The sequence below is a fragment of the Trichechus manatus genome, unplaced genomic scaffold (genome assembly GCF_000243295.1).
Source record: "Trichechus manatus latirostris isolate Lorelei unplaced genomic scaffold, TriManLat1.0 scaffold00008, whole genome shotgun sequence".
NCBI lineage: Eukaryota > Metazoa > Chordata > Mammalia > Sirenia > Trichechidae > Trichechus > Trichechus manatus.
In genome coordinates this window covers 6500365-6510691 of record NW_004443944.1, presented here as the reverse complement: position 1 = coordinate 6510691, position 10327 = coordinate 6500365, and the positions used below count along the sequence as shown (strand labels likewise).

Genomic DNA, 10327 nt, shown 5'->3' with positions numbered 1-10327 from the left:
TGGTATTTAAGACCAGCAGTTCCTGCAATCCAACACGGCCTTCCCACTGGGAACATATACCCACAGGAGGGAAGAACTTGGAAGGAACCCTGAATCGCTGGCTGAGATCATCCCAAGGGGAGAAAAGTAAGTAGAGCTTTTATATTTACATTTCTAAAAACTGCAAAGACAACCCAAACTCATTTTCTTTCTCCACTAGTGCAATAGCAGTCAGGTGCTGTGGAAGCCAAACAAAGCCCATGAGGTGTGTGCGGAGGTGTCTGTGGTCATTGGCTCAGGAGCCTGTGTTTTTGTTCCAGGAGACCTCGACATTAGTGCCCTTGAGCCCACATCTGCAGAAATGCCTCCTCAGCTGCAAAATGGCCTGAACTTCTCTGCCAAAGTCATCCAGGGCTCCCTGGACAGCCTGCCCTCCGCGGTGAGAGAGTTCGTGGAGAGCAGTACCACGCTGTGCCAGCCAGACCACATCCACATCTGTGATGGCTCCGAGGAAGAGAACCAGCGGCTGCTGGACCGCATGGAGGAGCAGGGCGTGATCAAGAAGCTCAAGAAGTATGACAACTGGTAAGTGGGCCCCCCTGCCCATGGCTCCCACCCACTGGCTCATGCCTTCCCCTCCGTCCCCTCGGGGTCGGGAGAGAGTCGATTGAAGACCTGCTAGTGGGTGGTAGCCTCTTGGATAACTCCATGCAGTAGTCAGGCTCGCGTAGACTTGACTTTCTTGGCATTGGTGGAGCAGCCCGAGACTTACATGAGATGGCCCAGGCAGAAGCTCTTTGCAAACAAACAAAAAAAAGCCCTGTCCTGCTTTGTCTTGTTTTATTGTGCCTCTTGCCTCCTGCGGACAGAGCCCTAATCATTGACCAAAGTATGTCACGTCTTGAGTGTGGGAATAAAAGGAAGACAAAACAAAAGCTCCTTGCCAACTAGATCACTGATCACCATGAAAGAAAGGCAGTCTTTGTCCTAAAAGACTAGCTCCTGGTCGAGTAAGCGTCCATGGACTGTGTCCTGGCGGGTCTGGCTGCTCGCACCCACTGAGCATCTTCAGTGTGCTCAGCATGTCGCTAGATGTGGCAAAGAAGACAAAGATGAATGAGATTGGTCCATTCCCAAACAACGCTCCGTGGAAGGAGTCTTGTGTGAAGGCGCAGCACTGATGGGCAGCCTTCGCCTCTCCATTCCTAACCCATGCGTTTTTGATGTTTGCAGCTGGCTGGCTCTCACGGACCCCAGGGATGTGGCCCGGATCGAAAGCAAGACAGTCATCATCACCCAAGAGCAAAGAGACACGGTGCCCATCCCCAAAGCTGGCACGAGCCAGCTGGGCCGCTGGATGTCAGAGGAAGACTTCGAGAAAGCGTTCAGCGCCAGGTTCCCAGGGTGCATGAAAGGTGAACGGAACGTTTATTGAATTGGGCCATGTCAGCAAACCTTTCACTGTTATGTCTCTTCTAAAATGGCGCCTCTGGGCATCTATTTCCAAAACATCAGCCACTGGAAACCCTATGGAGCACAGTTCTACCCTGACACACATGGGGTTGCCATGGGTCAGAAGTGACTGATAAAAAAACCAAACCAAACCTGTTGCTGTTGAGTCAATTTTGACTCATGGCGACCGTATAGGACAGAATAGAACTGCCCCATAGAGTTTCCAAGGAGCGCCTGGTGGATTCGAACTGCTGACCCTGTGGTTAGCAGCCGTAGCACTCAACCACTCCGCCACCAGGGCTTCCTAAGTGACTAACGGTAACTGGTAATTCTAGCCGGTAATGGGACCCTTGTAGCCTCGGATATCTTTAGATGCTATATGTGAAATCAGCAATGTATTCAAATGCACATCTCTGTTCTGGTTTTACTGACTGTTTTACATAAACATGAAAATATTTCTATACACGTGGACTTAAAAGAGCACGGATCCCACTGTACATGAATGAAAACTCTTCACTTTTGCATGCTCTTCACTTTCCAATGGACTCTTTTGTATCCAAGGGATGGTGGTAGACAGGGTGTGATGTTACAAGTGGGGGCCTACAAAGTGGGTCCCCATTCTCACCAGTCCCCACTGACCCGGCCCCCAGGTCGCACCATGTACGTCATCCCGTTCAGCATGGGGCCGCTGGGCTCGCCTCTGTCCAAGATCGGCATCGAGCTGACGGACTCGCCCTACGTGGTGACCAGCATGCGGATCATGACCCGCATGGGCACCTCGGTCCTGGAGGCGCTGGGTGACGGGGAGTTCGTCAAGTGCCTGCACTCTGTCGGCTGCCCTTTGCCTCTGAAAAGTGAGCTTACTAATTTCAAAATCCAAAGTTAAAATGATCAAGCAAGCTTGCCCTTTAGCTGGGGGCCATGCTAGCCGTGTTCCGGGGACCCCCCCCCCCGACCAGGGACATGACATGCTGACGGGGGACGTGTCCTCGTTCCAGGGCCTTTGATCAACAACTGGGCCTGCAATCCGGAACTGACTCTCATTGCCCACCTGCCGGACCGAAGAGAGATCATCTCCTTCGGGAGCGGCTATGGCGGGAACTCGCTCCTCGGGAAGAAGTGCTTTGCTCTGAGAATGGCGAGCCGGCTGGCCAAGGAGGAAGGCTGGCTGGCGGAGCACATGCTGGTAAGAGCGTAAAACCCGTTGCCGTCGAGTTGATGCCGACTCATAGTGACCCTATAGGACAGAGTGGAACTGCCCCATAGGGTTTCCAAGAAGCGTCTGGTGGAGTTGAACCGCTGAAACTTTTGGTTAGCAACCTTAACGCTTAACCACTGCGCCACCAGGGCTTCGAGCCTAGGGAATCTTAAATGCACTCATGCCAACAACATGACGGTTCCCATCAGGCGCGACCCAATGTGCCCTCCCTGTGTGCAGGCTCAAGGAGAGGTTGGAAAATTCCCTCAATAAGTAATCCACTTGTACACCCCCTCTCGGGGAACCCCAAAGACAATGGGACTAATAGACCTCCTTTGGAATTCATAACTTTGTAAATGTTACTTGGTACTGACACCTGAAACAGACCTTTTTCTTTTTGTATATCGATGGCAGAGTTTTATTAAATACATAATGGTACATTCAGATAACGGAACACTGTGCAATCAATAACAAGAATTAAACAGATCTCTCTATATAGATACGGAAAAAGGCCCACAATATATGGCAAAGTTAAAAAAAAATACACCATAAATAGTCGTATAGATTGGTGAAGAAGTAGATTTGAGAACCTACCTTTTCGGGGCTTCCAGGCCCTGTGAGGTTGCCTGAGTCGGAACTGACGTGATGGCAGTTGGTTTGGATTTGGGTTAGGCACGTTCCTAGACCAAAGCCCACTGCTGGGGGAGAAATGAACCAATGAAGATCTTACTGAGAATTGTGTCTCCGATAGATCCTGGGCATCACCAACCCTGCGGGTGAGAAGAAGTACTTTGCTGCAGCATTTCCCAGTGCCTGCGGGAAGACCAACCTCGCCATGATGAACCCCACACTCCCGGGCTGGAAAGTGGAGTGTGTTGGGGACGACATCGCCTGGATGAAATTTGACGAACAAGGTAACCCTTTTAGACCTGCCTACAATTGGTAAAAGGAGCTCTGGTGGCACAGTGGTGAAGAGCTCAGCTGCTAGCCGAAAGATGGGTGGTTCAAACCCACCAGCTGCTCTGTGGGAGAAAGATGTGGCAGTCTGCTTCTGTAAAGGTTACAGCCTCGGGAACCCTGTCCTATAGGGTTGCTATGAGTCAGAATGCACTCGACAGCAACAGGTTCTTTACCATTGGTGAAAATTGGACCGGGGTGAATTTTTGGTCTTCAAGACACGCCAAAGTCTTCTGAATCCACAGTCTTTGGATTTTTAAGTCAGTTATTTCAGACTATGCAGAGCCTTAGAAATACATATTCTGTAAACATTCTTTCATTTAATAATGCATCTGGATAGGAATGGGGCCACGTGTTGCTGTTTGTTTACATACATAAATTTGTTAAAATAGTATTGGTGGAAAACTAGTGAGGAGAAAAAGTTGTAAAAGCCTCACCGTTTAATACAATACTTTGATGGAAAAAGATCAACGTATATTCTAGGAACCCATTGCCGTCGAGTCAATTCCGACTCATAGCGACCCTATAGTGCAGAGTAGAACTGCCCCGTCGGGTTTCCAAGGAGCTGCTGGTGGATTCGAACAGCTGACCTTTGGGTGAGCAGCTGAGTTCTTAACCGCTGTGTCACTGGGGCTCCATTTTCTAGGGAGGAAGAAAAAAAGAGTTGAGAACTTGGCACACGCATGAGCCCGGCAAGATATGAGTGTAAATGTTACGTTTTCCTTAGCACTCACTTCTTCCCTGGTCTAAACTTCTCCAGGTAACTTGAGGGCTATCAACCCAGAAAATGGCTTTTTCGGTGTTGCTCCTGGGACCTCTGTGAAGACAAACCCCAATGCCATCAAGACTATCCAGAAGAACACAATCTTCACCAATGTGGCCGAAACCAGAGACGGGGGCGTCTACTGGGAAGGCATTGATGAGCCCCTGGCCCCTGGCGTCACGCTCACTTCGTGGAAGAACAAGGAGTGGAGTCCGGAGGATGGTAAGCCCCCAGGAGGGCACGGTGCTCCTGGCCGTGGTGGGCGCCAGCCTTTCGGCCAGGCACTGAGCAGCCTCTTGCTCTCGTATGTTGTAGGGGAACCCTGTGCCCACCCCAACTCGCGGTTCTGCACTCCCGCCAGCCAGTGTCCCATCATCGACCCTGCCTGGGAGTCTCCGGAAGGCGTGCCCATCTCGGGTATCATCTTTGGGGGCCGCAGACCTGCTGGTGAGCCTCCCCTTCCCTCAGGCTGGGATTGTGAGAATGGCGGCTACAGAAGGACACCGTGAAATCTCTCCTTTTCCATGACCGTGTTAAAAACACGTGCTGTCGAGCTGATTGCAACTCATGGCAACCCCGTGTGTGTCAGAGTAGGTCTCTGCTCCATAGGGTTTTCAATAACTGATTTTTTGGAAGTAGATTGCCAGATCTTTCTTTTGAGGTGCCTTTGGGTGAACTCGAACTTCCAACCTTCAGTTAGCAGCTGAGCGCATTAACTGTTTGCACAACCCAGGGCCTTCATGACCTTGTTGGAGGGTCTCAGAGATCAGGAGCTTCCTTTCCAAAACCCCACGATAACTGGCAAGCTCCTGGTCACCTCAAACTTTCCTGGATCCTTGATCTAACGTCGCTTTTCCCAATTTTATTTTCCCCCCAGTTGCCTCGACGGTGTAATTCTGATTTAGCAGTTTTCTGTGCTTTCGCTCTGTGAATGCAAAATTAGCAACATTAGAAAGATGCTGTTTTGCTGTGTCCTTCCAATTTGTAAGATGGCATTGCCAGCCCAAGAGTCTGTGTCAAAGCCTTTGACAAAGATTTCTTTATTCTCCTGCTAAAGGTGTCCCTCTAGTCTATGAAGCTCTCAGCTGGCAGCATGGAGTATTTGTGGGGGCAGCCATGAGGTCGGAGGCCACAGCAGCTGCTGAGCACAAAGGTAAATCAAAGTCAAGATTTAAAAACACAAAGGAGGGTGATGAGTTCTCTGTGTGTGTGTGTGTGTGTGTGTGTGTGTGTGAGTGTGTGTGTGTGCACGTGCGTGTGGAGAGAGAGAGAGAAGAGGCGAGAGAGAACCAAGCGTGCTTATCTCAGTGATAAATGGTAGCCAATCTTGTCCATTTACCAGTGGGGCCCCTTCTCTGTTTAATAGGCAAAGTCATCATGCATGACCCCTTTGCCATGAGACCCTTCTTTGGCTACAATTTCGGCAAATACCTGGCCCACTGGCTCAGCATGGCCCAGCGTCCAGCTGCCAAGCTGCCCAAGATCTTCCATGTCAACTGGTTCCGGAAGGACAAGGAAGGCAGATTCCTCTGGCCTGGCTTTGGGGACAACTCCAGGGTCCTGGAGTGGATGTTCAACCGGATCAACGGGGAAGACAGCGCCAAGCCCACGCCCATTGGCTACATCCCTGCAGAGGATGCCTTGAATCTGAAAGGCCTGGGCGACATCAACGTGAAGGAGCTCTTCAGTATCTCCAAGGAATTCTGGGAGAAGGAGGTGGAAGATATCCAGAAGTATCTGGAGGAGCAAGTCAATGCCGACCTCCCCTATGAAATCGAGAGAGAGGTCCTAGCCCTGAAGCAAAGAATCAGCCAGATGTAATCAGAACCTGAGAGCTTAGCCTCCGTAAGATGCATGGGAGCAAGAGAAGGTGGGGTTTTCCAGAGGGGACCCCTCCAGTAACATGATAATGACCACACTGATGAGCAGATCCCAAAGGCACACTGTAATTGTTCAGATAAAGAGCCACAGAGTACAGGCAGTGATGACTTGATTGGGAGGGGAAATCCCAGCATGTCTCCAGTATCCATTATCCAATGCACATTCTGTTTCACCTTGGGACCACTCAGGCATTTACACTTTTTTTGTTTTTCCCTTTAGCTATCTCAGTTAGCTGGAATGCACAGAAAAAAAATACTTGAGCCATATATATGCGTGTGTGTGTGTGTGGTGTATTTGTGTGTGTGTGTGTGTGCGTGCGCACACGCAAGTACTGTTATCTAAAATATATTTTATATCTTTGGAAAAATCCTGGGAAAGATTACCTACTAGTTGTTGCTAGAAAGAAATGTTACTTTATGACGAATACATGTGTTTAAATTATTTTTATATACCATCGTTCCTTACCTTTACATAATTTCAAATTTTCCCTTCACCACTTCTTGTAAAAATTACAAAATAAACTTTTATAGAAAAGACGGATTTGCTTTGCTTGTTTGTTTGTTTTTTTCTTATTTGAACCATCAAGAAGATAGCTCTTTCTGATTAAGCAGCTTGTGATCCAAGATCCCACCCAAAAAATGGGGCGTTTTGGATCACGCTTGAAGAGGGGGTGAGTCGAATGGGCAGAGGTTGCGGCCAAGGCCTCAGCGCAGAGAATGAGCATACAGAGACCCCCTAGAGCCGCAGCTGGGGTTTTCCGAACTAGCTGAAGCCGCAAATTGCCACCCTTCCGCAATTGGGTTGCTGTTATTGTTAGCTGTCCTTGAGTCCAACCCCACGCACAAGGGAACAAAATGCTACTTGGTCCTGCACCTTCCCCACAATCGGTTGTGGATCGGACCATTGTGATCCATGGGGTTTTCTTTGACTGATTTTTGGAAGTAGATAGCCAGGACTTTCTTCCTAGTCTGTCCCGGTCTGGAAGCTCTGCTGAAACCTGTTCAGCATTGTAGCAGGTATGGAACCCGATCTCCTGCACGGAGGCAAGAATCCTACCACCGAGCCCCCACCGCCCCCTTTAACAGCGTACAATCCGTAAAGTGGTGGCACTTGTGTAACTGGAGGGGGTGAGTTTAATATGCATTTTTTGACAAAAATTTGGGTCTCTGGGGCTCTGCCATCCCACAAGAATTACATTGTGGAGAGTTTCCCAGGCTTCGCCAATGATCTTTTTTAAGCAAAACTTTGTCATCCACAGGGGAGGAGGGAAGGGAGAAAAGTGTTTTTCAGAAGAAAAGGCCAGCAGTATCTACCATTGCACAGGCAGTAATTGAGCTCCTTCTGTATACTGAGCATGGTGCCCAGCTCAGTGGACCCCCTTGTGAGAAGACAGGTAGTGTGGCTTGGCCCCAGCAGGGCCTCAAGCCCGCATGTGGGCTCCTCTCTCCCCATGTTTATGGGGTATTCCGGAACAATCCAAACAGACCACAGACTTTTTATATTGCATATTCACTCTGTAAATAAATACAACTGTCCGCAAGCTGGTCCCTCCTTTCTGGGCGCAGGCTGTTAACTGGGCTTTAACCTTCATCACACCCCAGCGAGCAGGCTGTTCCCACAGTAAACTCAGGCCTCCATGGCTTCACAACTCACAACCATTCATCCCCTACTCCTGTGCTCTGTACAGTGGCCCCCCGTGGAAGGTGAAGCCGGATCCTCCTGACTTGACAGGTGGGGAAACTGAGGCCAGGAGTGCCACTGGGCCCGAAAATGGCAGATGGAGTTTTCCTCCCCTTAAAGGAGCTGAGTGTCTGACCCAACTCTGTAGACACATGGTCACATTCTAACACCAAAACTAGGAGCCCCGGTGTGCAATGGTTAAGTGCTCAGCTGCTAAACAAAGGTTGGAGGTTCGAATCCACCCGGAGGCCCCAAGGGAGAAAAGACCTGGTGATCTGCTCCTGTAAAGATTACAGCCTAGGAAACCCTATCGGCAGTTCTACTCTGTCACATGGGGTCGCCATGAGTCAAAATCCACTCGGCGGCACCCAACAACAATATCAAACAATACTGATGGGGAAAAGCCGTTTAATGGGATTAAACGCTCCCTATTGGATTAATCTGAATCTGCGGCTTTTGAACGTGCTTCTTCCGGCTGCAGAGCACTCTCTTGACATGTGCTCTGACTCAGAAGCTGAATGGCTGAAAGAGAAGACAGGGGAGCTGTGTCTGGGGCTGGGGCAGGATCCAGCCCAAGCCACCTCGCCGCCATGTCTCCACCTCCCAGTGGCCTCCGAGGCCGTTCTCGGACCCCCGAGACGGCAGCTGGGACACAGCTTGGGCGCCATTGCTCAAAGGCAGGCTCTGTGCCCCACTGTCCCATCCTAAGCTTTCAGTTGTTGTCACTCCCTTTGCAACGGGAGGCGGCCACCTCGTGGACATCCTTAAGCTCTTGTGCAGCATTGCTTGGGTAGGACCATGTGGCTTCCAGGCTCTGGAAGTCTGGGGGACAGCCTAGAGGAGGTGACTTAAACAGAACGGGTGTTTGCTGTTGGCCCATCACTCTGGGAGGTGGGTTTAGAGCTGGAATGGCAGACAAGTCTCCTGTTTCTAGGTCAGCCCTCCCCATGGCCCCTTGTGACCCAAACCAACACCAGATCTACCTCTTCTATTGGAATGCAACATACGAGCTGCCCCCTGACCCCCATGAGTTCCCAGAGTTGGGTCGGAGTGTGGGTTAAAGACCAGAATACAGTAGGTACACAGCAAATATTGAATCAGGACAACAAACTGCCCCCAGCTCAGGCACCCAGGGAGCTTTGTAGGTAGGTGGGGCTGGGGAAGAACAGGGCAGGTGGGATGGGGCACACTTGGGAGACAGGAGGTCTCCCCCTCTCTGATGGGGTCCACTCTGACCCCAGAGTCTAGATCTACCCCCTCCGGGCCCCCCATAGCATATTCCTTCCAGAGGGCAAGATGCTGGCCTTGAAGCAGAGGGGGCCCTGGCAGCTCCTCTTACCTGGCTGCCCTCCAGAGGACCCCAGGCCAGAGCAGTGACCTCAGCTTTGTCACTGTTGTCAACAGTTGCAGTAACAGGGCTCCAGGTGACATCAGCTAAGGGAAAGGACTGGCCACCTGCTTCCTCCCCCCACCTCCCTTCCTGCCCTGGGGCGGGGTTGGGGGGGATAGTAAACTCTGGCAACCTTGGTCAAATCCCACTTCTGCCTCTGGCCAGGTGCATTACCCTGTGCTACAGTGATACCCCTTACTGGGTCCGATGAGGATGAAATGATACAACCCAGCTCAGCACAGACTCTGGAGTCAGGAGGGTCCAATTAGAGTCACAGGCCTACCTCTTTTTTTTTAAATTTATTTTTTGTTGCTATTGTTGAGAATATACACAGCAGAACATATGCCAGTTCAACAATTTCTACATGTGCAATTCAGGGACATTGATCACATTCCTCAAGTTGTCTGACCATTCGCACCCTCCTTTTCTGAGTTGTTCCTCCCCCATTAACATAAACTCACTGCCCCCTAAGGTTCCTTTAGAGGTGCTGTTGTCAATTTGATTCCATATAGAAATTTCTTAAAAGAGCACAATGCTCAAGGCAGACATTTCTTTACTAATTAAGCTAACTTGTTGTTTGGTTTAAAGGACACTTGAGGGAATATTTTTGGTTTAAGGTTTAAAGTAAAGATTATCTCCAGGCAATAGTTTCAAGGGTTTATCCAGCCTCCACGGCTCCAGAAAATCTAGTTTCCATGAAATTTGGAATTCTGTTCTATGGTTTCCCCCTTTTGATCAGAATTATTTTAGAGAACCTTTGATCAAAACCCTCAGTAATGGTAGCTGGGCACCATCCAGTTGTTCTGGTCTCATGGCAAAGAAGGCAGTTGTTCATGGAGGCAATTAGCCACACATTCCATTTCTTCCTCCTATTCCTGACTCTCCTTCCTCTGTTGTTCCAGGTGAGTAGAGATCATTTGTTGTATCTTGGATAGCCTTACCTTTTATTAACAGTGTGTGACCCTGAACCTCAGTTTCATCAACTGTGAATTGGGATAAATAACTGTAGCTTCCCTAGGGGATGTTG

At 49.8% G+C, this 10327-nt stretch overlaps 1 protein-coding gene across 1 annotated transcript; it reads left to right on the top strand.

The window, feature by feature from the left end:
* The first annotated feature begins 305 nt into the window (after window positions 1–305).
* Window positions 306–6328, top strand: PCK1 (phosphoenolpyruvate carboxykinase 1). The gene is made up of 9 exons (XM_004370212.1): window positions 306–564; window positions 1213–1394; window positions 2082–2285; window positions 2430–2617; window positions 3381–3543; window positions 4347–4571; window positions 4665–4796; window positions 5407–5502; window positions 5716–6328. Exons 1-9 carry the CDS (start codon window positions 341–343, stop codon window positions 6168–6170), a joined length of 1869 nt encoding a protein of 622 aa, XP_004370269.1. The 5' UTR covers window positions 306–340; the 3' UTR covers window positions 6171–6328.
* The last annotated feature ends 3999 nt before the right edge of the window (window positions 6329–10327 follow it).